Below are 22,934 nucleotides of genomic sequence, written 5' to 3'. Positions count from 1 at the left end.
TCCCCCACTCCCATCACCACCATCAGTATCAGACCATTGTCTTTAACAAGAACTTTGAACAATGAGAGATACGTTTGTTCCATTCTTAAATTAATCAAGTAAGCTGCTTGAAATGATTAATTATGCTTGATTTACTGAAGTTAAAGGGGAATGACACTCCATTGAATTTGATACACAAACGTGAATGCTTTGTGTTTCTCAGAACTTCTTTATTTCCTTGGCATTTGACCAGAAGTGGCAATTAATAAGTAACAATAACTCAAAAATTGCATTGTTTCTCTAAGCTACACCCTACTTCCTTGATTCAATAGCAGCCTTGTCACCTCTGAGTCAAAAAGATATCAGTTCACATTCCGTTCCAGAGGTTTGACCCCAAAATGTAGACTGACACGATATGCATCACGCGAGTGAATAGTTCACTGTTTCGTTTACTGTCTTACATATGAGATGTTAGACCAAGTCCCACCTGCCATCTCAGGTAGATGAAAGAAAGAACATCCATGGAGCTTTCCCCTGAGTTCTGCTCAAAATGTATCCCTCAATCAATGGTACTGATAAAATAGATAATCTTGTCTTCATCTCATTGATGTTGTGGAACCTTGGTTTGAATAACTTTGCCATGGCATTACAATGGTGACTAATCTTCAAAACTACTTGATTATCCATAAAATACTTTGAGATCTCCTGAATTCATGAAAGGAGCAATGTAAATTCAAGGGATTGCATTTCTTTATGACTGAAGATGATTGTTATATTACTGAAAAGGAGCTTCTGTTATTCAGTCATGGGATGTGGCTGTCACTGGCTGGGCAGTATTTGTTGCCTATCCCTAGTTCCCTTGAGATGATGATGGTTAACTGCCTTCTTGAACCATTGTAGTCCAAGTGCTATGGGTCAACCCACAACGCATTAGGGAGAGAATCCCAGGATTTTGAGCCAATGTCATTGGAGGAACGGTGATATTTTTCAAAGCCAGGATGGAGAGTGGCTTGGAGGATAACTTGCAGGTGGTCGTGTTCTCATGTGTCCTTTGACCTTCTAGATGAAAGTGATTGTGAGTTCTACACAGACGGTTTCCATTGCTGACTTCTACTAATGAAATAGAAGTGCACAATGTAGGGGCAAAAGACTGAATATTGCTAGTTGCCCGATTTTCATTTATATCCTTGCATTACCACACATGATAATAATAGATTATCATGTCTGCAATGTAACCAGCATTTCAAAGTTTGAGTATTGCTGATAAAGCATATATTTTTTAAAAATCATCCTTCAGGATGTTTCTAAAGAATATAAATTCAAATGGGAAAACAACATGTGAAAATTTAACATTTGAAAATTTCTGACTTTGTCAGTGGTCAAGTCTAGACAAAATTGAAGAACCTGTGAAGTTTTTCACCATTGCATTTCTTAACGTACATATATAATTCCTGTTGTGATCAATTAATTAAACCATACATTATTAGTGTTACACCTAAGGGTATAAGCATTTGCTGTAAAAATCATTACAAATTAAGGTAATTATTGTGATTTTTAATTATTATAAAAAGGCAATGTCATAAAAAAATTAAAGAAGAAACTCAAAAGCAATTTTCAGAGTATTTTACGTCAGAGTTAGGTACTGGGTGTAGCTCAAATAGTTCAGCAGTAAATGTCCTTCACAGTGTGATACAAAACTAAAGCGGAATGCAATGTTCAGACAATGTTCTACATTGTGAGAATTAATCTGCTAAGCCTGAGAATTTACTTCAACAGGGAGTCAGAATGTAAGTTTAATTTTGGCATTATTATTAGTGTTTTCTCATCAATGTTCTTACCTTCTGTTACCAACAACTTGTGGTTGCCAACTTTTACTGTGTTAGTTTGTTTAACGCAAACAGGGCTTGTTATAAACTATCATTAATTTGAATACTGTGAGAGAACTCTGTAGTAACCATGCCTTGGGTTGCTGCAGCTTTGTCTATGAATTGGGCTTCTGCCACAAATTCAGTACTTCGTGGCAGTCCTTCATGAATTCTGAATGCTCTGGGTTGTCTTGGGCAAAGGGTGTCTGTATGGTACTCTTAAAAACTGCAGTGTCTTGCTAGATTGATTCTGCTCTGAGTCCCTTGCATGGCTAGCTTGTCCTTAACTAATAGTACTTTTCCCTTACTCTTGGTAAGTTTTTTAACTCACTATTTACGCTATAAAATATATACTGAATGTAACTCTTGAGACAAGCATATGGACGTACATGGAATAGTGTAGGTTAGATGGGCTTGAGATCGGTATGACAGGTCGGCACAACATTGAGGGCCGAAGGGACTGTACTGTGCTGTAATGTTCTATGTTCTATAAAATCATAAGACATAGGAGTGAAAGTAGACCATTTGGGCCATCTAGTCTGTTCTGCCATTCAGTGAGATGATGGCTGACTTAATTATACTCAACTCCACTTTTCTGCATTTTCCCCATCATCTTTGATTCTCTCACTGATTAAATAGCTGCCTATCTCAATATACTTAATGATTCCCTTTTAGTTTCCCCATTACTTTTTCTCTAGCGATAGTTATTGCATTCAATTCATCTCCTCCTTTTGCTAGTTGATTATTTAGTAGTTTTGGAATGTTGTTAGCATCTTCTACTGTGAAAAATATTTCAAAATGTTAATTTAACTCCCTTGTGATTTCCTCGTTCCCCAGAATTATTCATTATTAATAAAAATAAAATATTTCTCTTCTGGTCCTGAGCCTCGTCAGCTATTTTTCTGTATTTCGATTATATCAAAGTAACATTATCATTAATGACACTGATTTCCCATTACACTACAAGATAGAAGGCATTTTGCTGTGCAGGAATATGCAGAAGAGCGTTAAAGTAAAATACTGCGAAAGCTGGAAATCTGCAGAATCTCTCCACAGACGCTGGCACATTCACTGAGTTTATCCTCTATTTTCTGTCTTAATGCAGAAGAATGTGTGTGGTAACCATATGATTTCTCATATTAAGCTCAGCCATAGGAACTGTGCATGCTCAGAACAGCACTGTGCTCCTGGCATTTACTGTTACTAAGGGAAACAAGGGAATCAAAATTCAATCAAGGTGGTTAGTAGAGTTTTGTTTCGAAATGTTCATATTGGCCAGCCCTAGATGTTTCTCTCTAAGGTACATTGGTACTTCCTGTAATCTGCTTTAGCTTTTTCCTCCAGCTAACTCTCCTTACCGAATGACCTCCTTACCAAATGTAGAACTCCCACATGGATCCTGCTAAAATGCGATTAACCCAGGAGATTGGTTGTTTTTAGCAGCTGAGCCAGAAGACATGTATGAAGCAGCATAAAAAATCCTGCCTTTTATTTCTATTTTAGTCCATTTTATTTCCAACTAATGACATTGCAACCTTTCTGTTGCACTATCGCTATTGTATTATAACATTGTTATCATTAATTATTCCATGCTCAGTATAGAATACTTCTGGCAGTCAGCTATAAAGAACATAAACCCTGCAGCCAGTGATGAAAAAACCAAAATGGTTATTAAAATCATATGTATGTCACCTACAGTCAGAAACAAAAGTAATAAAATGGAGAACAAATGATGGCAAACCAATTAAACGCATTAAAATTCACAAAGTAAGAAATAAGTAACATCCCAAAAGTATAGGGGAACTCAGGGTGTGATGGAAAGGTAGAATTGAAATAAATTAGTATTAGTAGGAAAAGAGTTCTTGTGGATAAAGGCAGATATATACCCAGGGCTTGATAAAATTCTTCCCAGATTACTTAAAGAATTGACCCTAGAAATAGCAGATGTGATAGCGGTCATCTTCTAAAATTCTGTAGTATCTGGAAAAGTCCCCATGGATTGAAAGTCAGCTAATATATCTCTCTATTTAAGACGGGAAGCAGAAAGAAGACAGTGAATTATGGACCATTAGGCTTGACATTGCTAGTGAAAAAGAAATGCCAGTGTCCATTATAAAAGATGTAACGGTACAACACTTGGAAGATGACAGAGGCAAAGTCAGCATGGATTTTACAAAGGGGAAACTGCTTGACAAATCTGCTGGAAATTTTTGAAGTTGTAACTAATAGAGTGGGAGCCAGTGGATTGCTTTACTTGGATTTTCAGAAGGCTTTTGGTACAAAAGAGATTAGCATGCAAAATTAAAGTGCATGGGATTGGATGTCGTGTACCGAAATGGATCAAGGACTGGCTGGCAGACAGGAAATAAACAGAATAAATGGTCCTTTTCTGTGTTGCAGACAGTGCCTGCTGGGGTACTGCAGGGATTAGTGTTCAGACCCCAGATATTCACAATATATGTTAATGATTTTCAAGTGGAAACTACGTGTTATATCTCTCAGCTTCTAAATGACACAAAGCTGAGTGGGAGAGTATGCTGTAAGGAGGATGTAGAAAAGCATCTGCACAATTTTGACAAGTTATGTAAATGTAGATATATATGGCAGATGCAGTATAATGTGGATAAATGAGGTGATCCACACTGGTACAAAAACAGGAAAGCAGGCTTGTGTCTGAATGGGGATGGATTGGGAAAGGGAGAGGTGCAGTGAGACCTTAGCATCCTTGTAGACCAATCACTGAAAGTAAGCAGGCAGGTGTAGTAGGAGGTGAAGAAGGCAAATGGTATGTTAACCTTCACAGCGAGAGGTTTGAGTAAAGGAGCAGGGAAGTCTTGTTGCAACTATATACAACACTGGTAAGATTGCATTTGAAGTATTGTGTTCATTTTTTTTCTCTTTATTTGTGGAAGAATGCTCTATTGATGGAGTGCAAAGAAGGTTTACCAGGCTAACTCATATGATGGTGGGACTGATGTACATGGAGAGATTGGTTCATTTGGGACTATATTCATTACATGGAGTTTGGGACAATATGGAGTTTAGAAGAATAAGGGGACGTCATGGAAATTCTTTAAAATTGTAACAGGATTGTACAGGGTAGCTTCAGGAAGAATATTCTCAATGATCGGTGAGCTCAAAAACAGGGATTGTAGTCTAAGCATAAGGGGTAGCCCATTTAGGACATGGATGAGGAAAAGTTTCTTCACACAGAAAATGCAGATCTTGTGGAATTCTCTCCCACAGGAAACAGTTAAGGCCAAAATATTGAAAACTTTCAATAATTATGATTAATGGATATGGGGAGAAAGTGGTAACAGATAACAGAGTTGAATGATCAGCTGTGATTAAAGAGCCAAATGGCCTACTCCTGCTCCTATAGCCTATATTTCTGTGTTCTATGCCTAAGAAAAACCTACTTGATCTCATCCTCACCAGCCTACAGTTCTAGATGTCCTTTCAGTATTGGTAGGATGACCATTACACAGCTTTTGTTAAGATGAAGTCCTGCCTTCATATTGAGGATATCCTCCAGCATGTTGGGTGGCACTATTACCATGCTAAAAGGATAAATTTAAATGATATTGCACCTTTTGGTTAGAAACCCATGAGGCTACATTGGCCATTGGCAGCAGAATTATATAATCTAGAATTTCTAACTTCAAGGCCTTCAAATTTCTCAGTCCAAAACCATCAAACTGGAAGATAAAGCCCAGTTCAATGAAGAGTGCAGGAGGGTATGTATGCAGAAGCAGCAGCCATACCTAACAATGAGATATCAACTTGGTGAAGCTACATGACAGGACTGCATGCATGCCAACCACTAAAATTAGCACAAAACAGTCAAGTGATTTGCACAAACATTGGATCAAGTCTGAAGCCTTGCAGTCCAGCTACATATGATGGTGAAGTGCGGTGGACAATTAAAAAGTAAATGGAGAAAGAGGTTCCACAAAGATTCCCATCTTCAATAAGTGTAGTACAATTGTCCAAAAGTGACAACGAAAGCATCCACGATCTTCTTCAGCCAGAAGTGCCAAGTGGATGATTTACCTCAGTCTCGTCCTGAACTTCCCAGCAGCATGGATGTCAATCTTCAGCAAATTCAATTAATTCCACATGATATCAAGCAGCAACTGAAGACATTGGATATGGAATAGCCTATATGGGCCCTGTGTTCGACTTGTGCTGCAGAACTAACCATGTCCCTGATCAATTTTAGTACAGCTACCCACACTGCCATCTGTCAATGAGGAGGAAAGGAGGGCACATCTATCCCAGTCAATTACATGCTGGCAGTATACTCTTGAAAATCAGACAGAATTTTTCTTTTCTGGAGACTAAGGATGTTAAAGCATATGAAAGAGTGCAGGAAATTGGCACTGAGGAAATGATTGGTTAATGATCTAGAATGCCAGGGAGCCTTGATGGGCTGAATTGCCTCCCCCTGTTTCTGCATTCCTACATATTATGCTTCAGTGTTGGAGGGGCAAACATTATCAGTATGGTGTCTTCTGAAACATATTGGGCCAGATGTTGCTACACCAATACATCATACAGTGTGCAACATTATTTTTCCCTGGAGACTTGAGCTCAAGTGCATGACTCACCAGCCACAATTTAGAATGCTTGTTGAAATTTACTACGCAAAGGAAAATAAACTATGGAGCAGTGATACTTTTCAGGACAAAGTTCCGCGGGCAGAAGTGAACAATGTTAGCTGTTGATCTCTCATGTGAGGAGTTCATTTCAACAGCTGGCACAGACATGATGGGCCAAATGGTCTTATTCTGCACTGTAACAATTCTGTGACTCTGTTGTCTCTTCAGTGAGCTGCTAGCAATTACAAAAAATGTGGAGTTATAGCTGCCAAGGTCTTTTGGAATGTCACATTCTCCATTCACTGAAATCCACCATACTACATCGTTTGAATTATACTGGGTACAGTAGTAAACATTAATATCATTTTTGGAGGTTGTAGTAAAGACACATTTCTCAGCATTTAGTGTATTTGATGAGGCTGGGGAAAATAATGATGACCAAAATCTTCTAAACTTCCTTACACATGAGCATCATGCCAGGGGATTGGAAACTCTTTTTCTCAGGGTAACTAGAGGGCATACGTTTGAGGTGACAGGGGAAAGACTTAAAAGGAACCCAAGGTGAAACTTGTACATGCAAAGGGTGGTGCATGTATGGAATGAGCTGTAAGTGGAGGTGGTGGATTTGGGTGCAATTACAGCACTTAAAAGGGATCTGGATGGGGACATGAATAGGGAGCCTTTAGAGGGATATGGACAAAATGCTGATAAATGGGACTAGACTAATTTAGGATATCTGGTCAGCATGGATGAGTTGGACCAAAGGGCTTGTTTCCATGCTGTACAGCTGTATGACTCTAATGGGAAATATTACCTTTTTATTCAAAATGTTTTCGAGGATAATTGCAGCAAGTACAGACCAGTCTGTTTAACCTCACTGGTGGGAAACCTTTTAGAAACAATACCTGATGGGAGCAGATTCTGTTGTGGCATTCAATAAGGAATTGCTTAAGCTTTTGGGGATTTCAAAAAAAAAAGCATTTCGGAGTAGGTTGAGCTGAGTTGCATTTGCAAGAAAGTGGTGGGGACTTGACAGACAAATTGACTTCTGTGCTTGAAGCATTCTGTGGTTTTTTTAGATATAAGCTTTACATGTTACAAATACCACTTCTGTCAACAAAGGCATTACTCTCTTACTAGAAGTACCCTAATGTTTCAAACTAAATCAACCACCTGTTTGTGCAACCAAATACAATTCCCCAGTATAGAAACTGCAAATCGGTAACTGATGATGGCTTTCATCCTTAGATTAAGCATGAGAATCCAGCACCAGTCAATTTTTCTGGACAGATTTATTGACTTGATTTTCTCAGTTAATACACCACTTTACGGCTGCTGTCTCCAATTTTGTTTTCATCACCTGCAGGTGATGGCTTACCATCAAAGTAAACAGCATCAGTTTTTAATGACGGTTGCAAGGTCATTGATGACACGAGGAACAAAGTTAACTCAATTTCCTGATTGAATCAATAAGAGCTGTTGTGATAACGTGGAAAATGTGTGTTAATCACATGGTGGTTCCCATCTGTTTGGTCACCAAATTCAGCAGGCCAGCTGTATCTATCATAAATACCATCTTTCCAGTCATATGAAAGACAATATAACTGCTTAAGTTCTCTCAAAGTGGTAATTACTCCAACTTCGTTTTGGTTTAACCTATTTTCCTAATCGACCTCTTCAGAGATGCTAATACACACCTCTGAAGCAGGTGGGACTTGAACCCAGGCCTCTCAGTTCTAAGATGATGGGAACTGCAGATGCTGGAGATTCCAAGATAATACAATGTGAGGCTGGATGAACACAGCAGGCCAAGCAGCATCTCAGGAGCACACCTCCCAGTTCTAACACAGGTACAGTACCACTGCCCCAAACAAGGGCCTTTTACTCAAGCTTTGTATCAAATAGCAGAAGAATCACTTGATTATTGAACATTGAAACTGAAACATTACAAGTTGACTAATTGACTCTGAGGTTAATTACTGATCAAATAACAGATTGTTATGTTTGGGATATTGTAACAACTTTTGTTGCCTATGTGTTCTGTGAGCTTTGAAATGAATAGAGGTGTGATTGGTGCACTCCTGTTACTGGCAAGCTAAGAGAAAACATTGTTTGCTTTAATGAGAGATTGATATTCTTTGCTCAAAAAGAAGAGGGATCGATAACTATTACAATGTTTCCTTTTAAAGGATTTGTTATCGCTTATACCTCAGGCATTGTTAAATTCATTGTGGGAGAAGTAAAAATGACCAGGTTAGAATGAGCTTATCTGCTCAGTTGAAATTAGTTCAACAGTGAAGCATTTATACAGTCAGAAAATCAAAAATCTTAAGTTTATACATTTAACTAAATGATTACATATCTGGAAAAGACTCAAAATGACCAAAACATTTCCCAATTATTATTTTTTAAACCTATCTAAACAAGCAGTTAGGTGTCTGGACTGGTGACTGGCATACTGGATCAGAAATTGGCTAGCTGTAAGAAGACAGGGGGTGGTAGTTGATGGGAAATGGTCATTGGATAAACATATGGATGATAATGGAATTGTGTAAGTTAGATGGGCTTCAGATTGGTTTCACAAGTCTGTGCAACATCGAGGGCTGAAAGGCCTGTACTGTGCTGTAATATTCTATGTTCAATCTTGTATTAATATGAATCTAGACCCAGCAAATGTTACTGACTCTTAACCACCCACAAAAATAGCTGAACAAATCACCTAAACCACTACAACAAAGGGCAACGCCAACTCCAAGAAAATGGCTCACACTACTTCCTCAAGGGGAATTAAGGATTGGCAATAAATTGTAGCACTGATATTTAAGGATGACATCAGGGTGGTGGCCAGAGATGATATAGGTTCTATGGAGCATAAGGTTGAATCTATTCGAGTGGAAATTTGAAGTTATAAAACAAAAAAGTCACTGATAGGAGCAGTCTGTAGGTCACAAAATAAGAACATCACTTTGGGGCGAGCATTAAACAAAGAAATAACAGATGCCTGTAAAAATGGTACAGTAGTTCTCATGGGGGATTTTAATCTGCATGTTGATTGGCCGAACTAGATTGGCCAAGGCACCCTTGAGGAGGAGTTCATTGAATGTATCCACGATATGTTTCTTGAACAGTATGTAATGAAACCAACAAGGGAGGAAGCTATCTGGTCCTGTGTAATGAGACAGGGTTAATTAATGATCTCATAGTTGGGGATCCTCTTGGAATGAGTGATCACAGTATGGTTGAATTCAAAATACAGATGGAAAGTGAAAAGATAAAATCCAATACCAGCATCTTGCACTTAAACAAAGGAGACTACAATAAAATGAGGGAGGAGATAGTAAGAACTGCTGATGCTGGAGTCGGAGATAATATAGTGTGGTCCCGACCCAAAACGTCAACTTTCCTGCTCCTCTGATGCTGCCTGGCCTGTGTTCCTTCAGCTCCATACTGTGTTATCTAAGATGGGAGGAGCTAGCTAAAGTAGTCTAGAAGCAAAGACTAGTAGGACAGTCGAGGACCAGTAGAGGACTTTCGAAGTAATTTTTCAAAGTGCTCGGCAAAAGTATAAACCAGTGTAAAGGAAGGGCTGTAGAAAAAGGAGTAATCAGCCATGGAAATCTAAGGAAATAAAGGGAGGCTATCATATTGAAAAATAAGGCATGCGAAGTGGCAAAGACCAGTGGGAAATTAGGAGATTGGGAAAAGTTTAGAAGTCAACAGAAAGCAGAAAAAAAAGAAGCTAGAAAGAAAAGAAAGAATATGAGAGTAAACTAACTCAGGATACAAAGACAGATAGCAAATGTTTCTGCAAACATATAAAATGAAAAAGAGAGGATGAGGTAAACATTGGTCCTTTAGAGGATGAGAAGGGGGATTCAATAATGGGAAATAAGGAAACAGCCGAGGCTTTGAGCCGATATTTCATGTCAGTCTTTACAGCAGAGAACACAAATAATATGCCAGTAATTGATGACAAAGAGACTAAGGTAAGTGAGAACCTAAAAAAAATCACTATCACGAAAGAAGTAGCATTGGGCAAGCTGATGGAGCAAAAGATAAACAAGTCTCCTGGTCCTGATGGAACACATCCTGTGGTACTAAAACAAATGGCGGGAAAAATAACAAATGCACTTATGGTTGATTTTCCAAAATTCACTGGACTCTGGGGCAGTTCCAGCAGATTAAAAAACAGTAAATGGTATGCCACTATTAAGAAAAAGAAGTAGAAAAAGATGGGGAATTATAGGCTGGTTACCTTAACTTCTGTATTGGGGGAAATGCTTGAATTTATCATCAAGTAAGAAATAGCAGGACATCCAGATAGAAACAGTGCCATTTGGTAGACAGAGCATGGGTTCATGAAGGGCAGGTCATATTCAACTAATATACTAGAATTCTATGAAGACATCATGAGTGCAGTGGACAATGGGGACACAGTAGATGTGGTGTATCAACAAGGAGCTGCACAGAAAGCTGCTGCAGAAGATAAATGTGCACAGTGTTACAGGCAATGTATCAGTATGGATACATAATTGGTTAACTAGCAGGAAGCAAAGAGCAGGGATAAATGATTGTTTTCTGTTTGGCAATCAGTGACTAGTAGTGTGCCTCAGGGGCCAGTGCTGGGACTACAATTGTTTACAATTTACAAAGATGATTTGGAGTTGGGGACCATATGTAGTGTGTCAAAGTAAGCAGGTGACACTAAGAGGACTGATAGAGCAAGGTGTGCAGAGAACTCAGAAAGTTTGCAGAGGGATATAGATAGTTTAAGTGAGTGGAAACGTTCTGGCAGGTGGAGTACAATGTTGACAAATGTGAAATCATCCATTTTGGTAGGAATAACAGTAAAAAGGATTATAAGACTATATTTGAATGGTAAAACTTTGTAGCATGCTGCTGTGCAGAGGGACCTGGGTATCCTTGTGCATGAATCACAGAAGGTTGCGGGTACAACAGATAATTAAGAAGGCAAATGGATTTTTGTCCTTCATTGCGAGACAGATTGAATTTGAAAGCGGGAGATTATGTTGCAGCTGTAGAGGGTGCTGGTGAGGCTGCACTCAGAATACTGCATGCAGTACTTTGGTCTCCTTACTTGAGAAAGGATGTACTGCATTAGAAGGGGTGCAGATGAGATTCACAAGATTGATTCCGGAATTGAGAGGGTTGTCTTACGAGGAGAGACTGAGTAGACTGGGAGTACGTTCCTTGGAATTTAGAAAAATGAGGGGGCAATTTTTTCGAAACATAAACAATTATGAAGGGAATAAATAAGATAGAAGCTGGGAGGTTGTTTCCACTGGCAGGTGAAACTAGAACAACTGGGCATTGCCTCAAAATTAGGGAGACCAGATTTAGGACTGAATTGAGGAGGAACTTCTTCACCCAAAGGGTTGTGAATCTTTGGAATTCCCTGCCCAGTGAAGTAGTTGAGGCCTCCTCATTGAATGTTTTTAAAGATAACATGGATAATTTTTGAATAGTAAAGGAATTAAGGGTTATAGGGACAGGCTGAGTAAGTGGAGCTGAGGCTATGATAAGATCAGCAATGATCTTGTTGAATGGCAGAGCGGGCTCAAAGGGCCAGATGGCCTCTTCCTGCTCCTGATTCTTATGTTCTTAAATTTTAGCCTTGCCAGTGAGATTCATCGTCTTGTGAATGAATATAAATTTATTCCAAACGTTTTTCACAGAGTCAAATAATTACACTCACTTGATTATATTTTAATACAACTTATTTCACATGTATTATGTAATCAATATCATACTTCCATTCTCACTATTACTCTTCAATATACTGCAGTTTAATTACTGTATCACATGTAAGTTCTTCAAATAGTCTTTAAACTGGCTTGTTGTTAGAAGAATAAAAATGTAAAAATTTTAGTATAATATGATGTATATTCTTCTTTATTCCTGATAGTTTCTATGAAAGTAAGAATCAAGTAAACCTTTAAAAATTGTGTGTTACATAGATTGTGTGAATAATTTAGCTTGCATTATTTAATCAGCTTCAGGTTACTTTCTGGAATCATTATTGTTTTAGTGCTAGTACCAATAAGTTGGGATGCAAGTCATAACCTTTTCTCATTTTCCCTTCTCAGCTACCTATTCTGGCCTCCTCAATTGTCAGTCTTTACTTCTTGGAGCTCACGGATGTCTTCAAACCTGTTCGCTCGGGCTTTAACTGCCATGACAGGACACTCAGCATGCCGTATATTGAACCAACTCAGGAAATCATCCCCTTCCTCATGTTGCTTAGCTTGGCATTTGCTGGACCTGCAGCCATGGTGTGTATTTTGTTTAAATGCTTTAATATTATGAGGTTCGCCTAATTAATTTAATGATATTTAATTATGTGATTGATTTTAAAATCCTGTTCTCTTTGCCCTCATATTTAAGTGTGCAACAAATCAGTAAACATCTTTTACACCATGCGTAATCTCTTATTATTCTGCAAGCTTGACTTAGAATTCCAATGCACATGACACTAAGATTTTGCTCATGAGCATTTTGAGGTTTAGTTCTTAGTTAAAATAATATTAAATAGCTGGTAGCAGAATGATAACTAGCCATGTATTTTTAGAGCTCTTTTTCAGCATAGTGCCATAGTCTTACGCACCTGAGAGAGATAAAACAAAGCCATTGGGTTCTAGGACTTGCAAGACACCTAGCTTTCACAACATCACTGTCTAATTGTCACTACCCTTCCCAAGAAAAGCCAAATTTCTGCTTCACACATTAATTCTGTGTTCTGTATTGTTGATCACAAGAGATGGAATTTAATAGGGGTCATAGCAGGGGACCAATCCCATTACTGGAAAACCAGACGCAAGATCAGAAATAGCTGAAAAAGCTCAGCAGGTCTGGCACTATCTGTGGAGAGAAAGCAGAGTTAATTTTTTGGGTCCAGTGACTCTTCTTTTGAACATTGGAAACCAATGTCTTCCCAAATAGCCACTGTTGGGAGACTCAGTGGAATTTAAGTGTCTGCTGGATAACAAAGTGCTGGATGAACACAGCAGGCCCATCAGCATCTCAGGAGCACAAAAGCTGACGTTTCAGGCCTAGACCCTTCATCAGAGAGGGGGAATGGGGTGCGCGTTCTGGAATAAATAGGGAGAGACGGGGAGGCGGACCGAAGATACAGAGAAAAGAAGATAGGTGGAGAGGAGAGTACAGGTGGGGAGGTAGGGAGGGGATAGGTCAGTCCAGGGAAGATGGACAGGTCAAGGAGGTGGGATGAGGTTAGTCGGTAGGAAATGAAGGTGCGGCTTGAGGTGGAGGAGGGGATGGGTGAGAGGAAGAACAGGTTAGGGAGGCAGAGACAGGCTGGGCTGGTTTTGGGATGCTGTGGGGAGAGGGGATGAGCTGGGCTGGTTGTGTGATGCAGTGGGGGGGAGGGGACGAACTGGGCTGGTTTTGGGATGCGGTGGGGGAAGGGGAGGTTTTGAAGCTGGTGAAGTCCACATTGATTCCATTGGACTGCAGGGTTCCCAAGCGGAATAGGAGTTGCTGTTCCTGCAACCTTTGGGTGGCACCCTTGTGGCACTGCAGAAGGCCCATGATGGACATGTCGTCGAAAGAATGGCAGGGGAACTTAAAATGGTTCGCGACTGGAAGGTGCAGTTGTTTATTACGAACCGAGCGGAAGTGTTCTGCAAAGCGGTCCCCAAACCTCTGCTTGGTTTCCACAATGTAGAGGAAGCCACACTGGGTACAATGGATACAGTATACCACATTAGCAGATGTGCGGGTGAACCTCTGCTTAATGTGGAAAGTCATCTTGGGGCCTGGGATGGGGGTGAGGCAGGAGGTATGGGGCAAGTGTAGCACTTCCTGTGGTTGCAGGGGAAGGTGCCGGGTGTGGTGGGGTTGGAGGGGAGTGTGGAGCGAACAAGGGAATCACAGAGAGAGTGGTCTCTCTGGAAAGCACACAAGGGTGGGGATGGAAAAATGTCTTGGGTGGTGGGGTCAGATTGTAGATGGTGGAAGTGTCGGAGGATGATGCGTTGTATCCGGATGTTGGTGGGGTGGTGTGTGAGAACGAGGGGGATCCTCTTGGGGCGGTTGTGGCAGGGGCGGGGTGTGAGGGATGTGTTGATGGAAATGCGGGAGACGCAGTCAAGGGTGTTCTCGACCACTGTGGGGGGAATGTTGCGGTCCTTGAAGAACTTGAACATCTGGGATGTGCGGGAGTGGAATGCCTCATCCTGGGAGCAGATGCGGCGGAGGCGGAGGAATTGGGAATAGGGGATGGAATTTTTGCAGGAGGGTGGGTGGGAGGAGGTGTATTCTAGGTAGCTGTGGGAGTCAGTGGGCTTGAAATGGACATCAGTTTCTAGCTGGTTACCTGACATGGAGACTGAGAGGTCCAGGAAGGTGAGGGATGTTTTGGAGATGGCCCAGGTGAACTTGAGGTTGGGGTGGAAGGTGTTGGTGAAGTGGATGAACTGTTCGAGCTCCTCTGGGGAGCAAGAGACGACGTCGATACAGTCATCAATGTAACGGAGGAAGAGGTGGGGTTTGGGGCCTGTGTAGGTGCAGAAGAGAGACTGTTCCACGTAACCTACAAAGAGGCAGGCATAGCTTGGGCCCATGCGGGTACCCATGGCCACCCCCTTTGTCTGTAACAAGTGGGAGGAATCGAAAGAGAAGTTGTTGAGGGTGAGGACGAGTTTGGCTAGGTGGATGAGGGTGTCGGTGGAGTGGGACTGTCGGCCCTGCGGGACAGGAAGCAGAGGGCCTTGAGGCCATCTGCATGATGAAAACAGGTGTATAGGGACTGGACATCCATGGTGAAAATGAGGTGTTGGGGGCCAGGGAATTGGAAGTTCTGGAGGAGGTGGAGGGCGTGGGGTGGTGTCATGGACGTAGGTAGGGAGTTCCTGGACCAAAGGGGTGAAAATGGAGTCTAGATAGGTGGAGATGAGTTCGGTGGGGCCGGAACAGGCTGAGACCATAGGTTGACCAGGGCAGGCAGGTTTGTGGATTTTGGGAAGGAGATTGAAACGGTACATGTCTGCTGTTGGGCTTAAATTCTAGAGCAGAACAAATGTTCTGACAGCTGCAAATGCCAGAGGCCAATGGATCAATCATCAGTGTCTCAGCATCAGCAGCAGTACTGGGAGTGGTGGCTATTGCCAATAATTCAATGTGCTCTGCACCATATAATTGTCAGAGAAGCTTTAGAAAACAGGTGAGTGGGGCAAATTCTCCAAAGAAAGAATTGGTGCAACGGGATTCAGTTTGAAAGGCAGAGGGATTTCTCACTTAGGCCATTTCCCTTCCAACCTCTGGATACCTCCATCAGGGACAGAGAGTATGAGATTTTGTGGTGAGCCTATGGAGTTCTCTGCCTCAGAAAACAGTTGAGACTAAAATATTGAATGGCTTTTAAAGAAGGAATTAGATAGATTTCTTCAGGCTACATAGATCAAATGATATGGGGAGATAGAAGAAACAGCTTACTAAGTTGGATGATTAGCCATGATATTGAATGGCCTAGCAGGTGCAAACGGCTGTTTGACCTTTGTCTGCTCTTACTTACATGTTTCCCTGAATTCCTCGCCACCCATCTCACCCAAATCAGATCTCAGTCTCCCCACCCAAGTATTGCTAATGTAATGTGATCTACAACTGTTGGTGGCTGAATTCAGTGGTGGTGGGATGAAGCCCTTCTTAGGTCATTAATTGGCCCGTGGTGGGAAGGTTGTTCACATTTCTGCCCTGAATTTAGCCAGGGAGAAATGAGGAAACAGTGGAATCATTACCCTCTATCATCAAAGAGTGCACTAAATATTTTTGAGACTAACTGAACTATACTTGTACACAAAATGTTATCACCCTAAAAATGTCTTAATGGATTTCAACCCCATACACAGAAGGGATGAAACATTGTATCCAGATAGTTACTAGCTTTTATTACCATATCTCAGATTTTTGTAATTATGTAGCTTTGAACTAGAGATTCCACATTCATTTGCAGGGCATTCATTACCTCATTGATTTTAGGCTTTTCTGGCATCCAGTTAGTTCAGAATTTCTTTATACATAGATTTAAAAATGCTTTCTTTCCTTTACATCCTCCCTGTCTGCATCCCCCTTACAACTGCCAACTCATGGCTACTTTCTTATAGCTTTGTCCTCGCTTAAACCCCACTCTTTCAAATTCTCCAACTCCCGTTGATTCTCAGGTCTAGTGCACTCTCGTCCATCCAAATCCCTTGAATCTTCATTCTTTTCCTCTACCTTTATGCAGCTTACTGATATCGCCATTGCCCTTACAGCCTGCTACTTTCCCGAATTCCCTTGCACAGTCTTCACCTCCCCCACCAGGGAGAATAGTCAAGGATGCGGTCTGTGATGAATGCCCTGATCGTCAGCAATGGCACTTCCCCAAATGCTGGCAAAAGCCATTGATCAACCTTGTGACTGAATTTGCCCAATGCCTCCCTCCCTCCCCCAATGTATTTTGAGCCTTTCTCAAATGGCCACCGTCACTGCAACTTCCCAACATGCCTTGGGTGAGTGGCGATTGTGTAATGGCATTAGATTGGGCACACAACTTAGTTACTGCATTGTTTCCTCCATGGTGAACTGTTTTGCTACATTTCCTTATTTGAGCCTAGTTGTGTGGTGTGACTGGAATATTTGTCAATCCAGGCATGTTTTTATGAGTATGTTCTATGTTTGTATTGTGGATTTCAGTCATTGAATGCCTGTAATTCTGAAGATCACAGGCAGCTTCATCAATGCAAAATGGCCATTATAACCTAATTTTGACTATCCTTTGGTTCAATTTTTTTAAAAAAACTTGGCCGTTGTGGAGATACCTTCTCTGTTTAGTAATTGAATCTGATATGTTACATTATCTGTTGATGAATTTTTTGAAGCTCCTGCTGCAATTAGTCTGGCTCAGAAGACAGTCACTTTATACTGGTTAAGAAAATTAACTTGATTAGATGGGGAATGGAATGCTTTCATGCCACAACTTAATATCATACTCAAACATTCCTACATCATTGTGTTGCTTTTCAATTTGAGAATCATGTCTACACAAGGTCGTGAGTTTCAGACATGGGTCTTCCTGAGATAGTATTCTTGGCCCACATATTTTTGAGTACCTGAGTCAGGACATCTCGTGAGACTGGTTCCAGCATGCAAGATGTACTTCCTCTCTCTTCTCAGTCACCACTCCTCTGCCATTAAAATGCTTGGGATTTGAAGCATGATACAGTTGGATGGACAATTGTAGCCAATCTAAACGTTGGTTGTCAAGTTGTTCCCATTCATCAAGACCACTGTTATATTACATCCAGGTGAACTGCCTCCCTCTCTTCAACGTCTGTTAAATGTTCTAGTTCTTTTTGAACACAAGGCTACAACTTCCTCTAATTAATCTGTACTTAATCTTTTCTTGGAGCCAGTTACAAGACTTTTCTGACGAGAAGAAAGAGCAAGTTTCTTATCTGTTAACCCCAGCAAATGTAGTAAAAACGGGACATCAAGAATAAGGCCTTAGTGCAGTCACTTGTTATGTGTAAACATACAAAGTTAAAAAGGGGATAATGTTCAAGATCAAAGAAGATAGTTTAGAGAACTTTGATTGTCTTTGAAGCATAAAGTTTAAACCTGAGGCTGAGATGGATTCACTCATTTCTTGAGTGCATTCAGCAGAAACAAACCTTGTATTTGTTTTAAAGTTCTGAACACCCTGATAAGTCTGCTCTGTTACTTCCCTAGAGACTGGGCTAGATTTTGCTTGAGAGAGAGAGAGAGATTTCTTGGAAACAAAAACAGAACTTGCTGGAAAACTTAACAGGTCTGGCATTATCTGTGGAGAGACATCAGAGTTAACATTTCAGATGCAGTGACTCTTTTTCGAAACTTCATAGTCTGTGTTCAGTTCCGTATCATTAGTACCTTTTGATCTAAAAGAAAGGTCCTTGAGATATGTGGCCAGCAGATCTGGCAGCATTCGTGTTAAGAAAGTTAATATTTTGAGTTCCAGTTAACTCTGCTTTCTCCCCACACAAGCTGCCAGGCCTGCTGAGTGTCTCCAGTGATTTCTGCTTTTGTTTCAGATCTCCAGCATTCGTCGCTGTTCTTTGTTTTGTTTGAGGTATTTACTGGTTGTAAACTCTCCATGCTGCACTTTACATTTCTTTCAAGCTTAGTTATTACAGGCAATGTATCATCTACAATATGTGAAGATTATCATAATAATCTCAATCAAATCAAATGCCTCCCAGAGGTGCCTTTCTCAGTAGTTTCATAGCTCTTGGGTCAAATCAGTGTCAGTTTCATGAATGTTAGCCAACCTGGATGATTTATCTGATCCTTATGGCCATTTACCACTTAGTGTTTTGATTTAAAGCCATTTCAATCCATGAAGTTCTCAGGTCATAAATTGGTTGATGGAATTCAAAGATCAACAGTCCATATGTTTTATCATTGGGGCAACTATTGCACTTCAAGGAGGGCATCAGAATATCTTTGAAATGTTTTCTTTGTACACCCTGGAACATGAGCCATTTGAGAGTTGAGAGAGCAGGATTGAGTGACAGTAAGAGTTTTAAGTTATCTGGACACAATGCACGGTCCAAAAACGGTGACTGTGCAGGAGTTTTATGAATGCTACTAAATCTGGCTTCAAGAATGACACTTGCATTGCCCTCCCATTGAAATTGGAGCATGTGGCAGGAGCATTGCTGACATAATTTCCTTCAGGCTCTTATGTGTTGTTGATTTACTGTCTAGGTCTCATTGCAGGAGCCCGGTGACAACAATTAATCTGTGCACTTGGGCTTTTGTTGACTTGCGGATGTCGTTGTTTTCAAACACTCATTTCCATTGTTTGTAGAAGGTTGAACCAATGCAGCTGACCCTGTGTTAGATTATGTCCTCAATGGTGGCCTTTTGAGAGAGGTGGCTATCAAGCTATGAGAAGTGTTCAACATAATTTCAGAGATTTGCTGACAACCATATATGTCAGGTAGAATATCTGGCAGACCAGATATGGATTGATGTTAACTTTGTTCTGGCAACATTCAAGGACATGTTGAGCTCTTCTATGCAGAATTGAAGAGATTGAAAGAAGCCAGCAATTCTGGTGCAGAATAGACAACAACCAGCACTTCTCTGCAAACTCTAAGTCATACATGTCTATCATAGTCAGTTTAGTTTTGACACAGAAGCAACTGAAATGTAAGCAGGATTTTCACTCAGGCAATACTTATTATTGACATCAGAGAGCACTTTACCTTTGAGGTAAGTAGACACTTTTGAGTCAATTCTATATAGTATGGGAGTGATGACATAGCCTTGCTTGACCCAGTCTAGATTTCAAATGTACCTGGTTCAGGTCTCCAAGTGAGGATGATTATGGTCACACTGTGTTGAAGTAAATGCAGGATTGGTCACAAAGTTTCCTGGAGCTCCAGATCTTTGGAGCACAATCAATTAATCCTAACAATTTACTGGCCCAATTAGCATCAAAGTATGCAGTTTTACCCAAGATGATTATGAACCGGATTAAGAACAAGTAAAACCAATTTCACATAAACTTAATTGAACCCTAGTTGTAGAAGTCAAAGACACATTTAGCTGTCCACACAGCCCATGTTCTTCCCAAACATGTAAGTTGAATAATATAGTTATGTCCTCAAAATTCCTGTACGGTAATATCTCAGTTACAGCATGCTCCAATAAAGGTTGTAGGGGAAGCGTCCATATTTAGCTCCTACATGTCCAACAATGTCAAGGATTAGGAGCTTGGGATAAGAATTCTTCATGCTGAGTGTTTGCCCTTCCCAAGCATATGAGAATCAGTGTTCTGGTGCTTCATACAGTGTCCTGTGAGTGTTATGTCAATTTCACTTTTTAATCCAGCACCCTAAATCCTTTCACCCATTGTGGAGTGGTGGGGAGTTGTGGTGGAGGATGCTAGAATGTTCAGTATTCATATTATGTCAGATCTCTATCAGATTTGGAAAATTGCAACAACCTAAATAAATTGGGAAAGACAATCAAAAGGAGCATCTTCAAAGAAAGAAATTAGTCTATCACTGCTCTCAAAACAAACAGTTCATAAAACATCTGCATTTGTACACTGTGATTTAACATAAACAGAATAACAGAAATTCTATTATTAATGTCAAATTGTGAAAAGTGAAGCCAAAAATCTCCACAGGCACTAAATCGGATTCACAACTGAGCACTTCAAAGTATTTAATTCTTTGGAAGCTGGAGTTGTTTATGCAGCTATTGACTAAATCATACTGTATTGTGGAGAGATTAAATCTACAGCCTGAAGGTGTAACTTTAAAGTCCTTAATGCAATCACAGCAGATACATTTACTACATTAGGCGCTTAGAGTTAGTTTGATACTGTTGCTTACTCACTACACATGAAAATGAACAATAGCCATTTAAATATACCTCAAAGCTGTTTTTATTAAACATGCTAATTTATTTTCAAATGAAAAGTTTGGGCTGGGATTTAGTTTGCAATTGATGAAAGATTAATAAAGATATATTTTATATCAACTGGCCATCAAATGTTGGAATTTTATGACTTTTTTTCAATTTAAAGGATGTGAGCATTATCGATAAGGCCAACATTTACTGGCTATCTGTAATTGCCCTTAAGAGGATGGTGGTGAGCATTTTCTTGAAGACAGATGAAAGGCTTTCTAAGCCATTACAGTGGGCAGTTAAGAGTCAACCACATTGCCGTGTGTCAAACTTAGATTTGACTCATACTCCATAAGGATGGATGATTTCCTTCTCTGAAGGGCATTAATTGAATCATGTGGATTTTTGCACAAGACTTGTGGTCACCATAAATGATACTGGTTTTTATTCCTAAATTTTAATTAATTAATTCAACTTAAATTCACATGCTGCCATTTTGGAATTTGAACTTGTGTTTGTAGATCACAAGTCCAATAAAAGCAACCAATGTGCTACCATGCATCTAACGAAACCTGTCACAGTTAAAGTTTAAATAATTTTGATAATTATTTATGTAGTTAATAGAGACGTTTAGACAGCATGATACAAATTGATACTGTCTATTGAAATTCTTGAGTTTCTCATCATTTGTCAGAATTACTAATAATGTTAGAAATATTTAAAATTATTTAGCTACAATACTGCAGCAAGACTTGGAACGATCCCTTCAAACAATTGCATATTTGGGTGCTAGCTAGAGATTACACAGGTCGCACCACAGGAAGGGCTGTAAAAATGCTAAATAAAATGAATGTCTGTCGAGCTAGCAATTGAAGGAACTTTGAGCAGAAGGAACAGTGGCAAAATTCATAATCAAAGGGCACGCAATTTCATTGTGCCTTATTATAGAGCTATCGTTTTCTTTGAAACATGAGAATTGTTGAAATATTTGCTCTTTAGATGTGTTTTTGCTTATTCCTCCTTACAGTATTATTGGCAGTAAAGTCTTTGTAGAGGCAGCGCTTGTACATATTTAGACTATGACTGTTTCTGATAAAACAATCTGATTTCTTTGAGTGCCTGCAACATGTCCGAGTTCATAAATAATCATAAGCATCCCTTAAATTTGACTTGCACCTGGTTTTAAGAAATACTGGAGAAATTCAGAGTTGGTTGTTGGTTACTTAAGGAACTCTGGTTCAGAGTTGATTATCTGGATTCTGAGTTTGACTACTGTGATCATATTAGAGAGGGGAGAGTTACTTGGGCATTGAATTTCAGGAAGCAGTCACACTCCTTAGATTAAGTACCTCAAATTGGATCAGTGATCAGGGACAGGAGGGTGTGACTGTGAGTGAGTCAGGTAGAAAGGGATCTAGGAGGTAGTACCGAAAGAGCCTCAGCCCTTGAACTTGTCTCACAGGTTTGACATTCTTGCTCTCTGTGTGGATGAGCGGGGGGAGAGAGGGGGTAGGAAGGATGAACCTAACTGACCATAGGATTATAGTACATGGAGCCAGAATGAGAGAGAAGAAAAGAGAAATGTAGTTGTAATTGGGGATGGTATAGTCAGGGAAATAGACACCGTTCTCTGTTTTCCTGTCTGGTGTCCAGGTTCAGGGTATCTCATCTAGGCTGCAGAGGAACTTGGAGTGGGAGTTGAAAAATCCAGTTGTCAATGTAGGTACCAAAAATATAGATAGAAAGAGGGAAGACACTGGAACAGCGATTGCAGGAGTTATAAGGTTACTTCGAGGGACACAATGGACATTCATCCCAAGGAAGTAGAAACATACCAAGGGAAAGACGAGACAACCATAGCTAATAAAGAAAGTCAGGGACAGCATAAAATCAAAAGAAACAGCAAAAATGTGGTGAAGATTAATGAGAAACTAAAGGATTGGGAAGCCTTTAAAAACCAGCAAAGGACAACTAAATAACAATAAGGGGCAAGAGAAGATGAAATGTGAGAGTAAGCTAGCCACTACTATAAAAGAAGATTGCAGGAGTTTTTAAAGATATATAAACA

The 22,934-nt window shown here is 40.1% G+C and overlaps 1 protein-coding gene across 3 annotated transcripts in view; it reads left to right on the top strand.

Annotated features, from left to right (window-relative positions):
• LOC125456593 (phospholipid phosphatase-related protein type 4) overlaps positions 1-22,934 on the top strand; it is a 72,062-nt gene that overhangs the window by 12,313 nt on the left and 36,815 nt on the right. For all 3 annotated transcript variants that reach the window (XM_048539843.2, XM_048539842.2, XM_048539844.2), the window contains exon 2: positions 12,553-12,738. In XM_048539843.2, the coding sequence (XP_048395800.1) occupies positions 12,553-12,738 (186 nt within the window). The remainder of the gene's footprint in view (positions 1-12,552; positions 12,739-22,934) is intronic.

This window comes from Stegostoma tigrinum, chromosome 8 (genome assembly GCF_030684315.1).
Source record: "Stegostoma tigrinum isolate sSteTig4 chromosome 8, sSteTig4.hap1, whole genome shotgun sequence".
Lineage (NCBI taxonomy): Eukaryota > Metazoa > Chordata > Chondrichthyes > Orectolobiformes > Stegostomatidae > Stegostoma > Stegostoma tigrinum.
The sequence above is the reverse complement of the archived record's forward strand: the minus strand, read 5'-3'. Positions and strand labels throughout refer to the sequence as shown.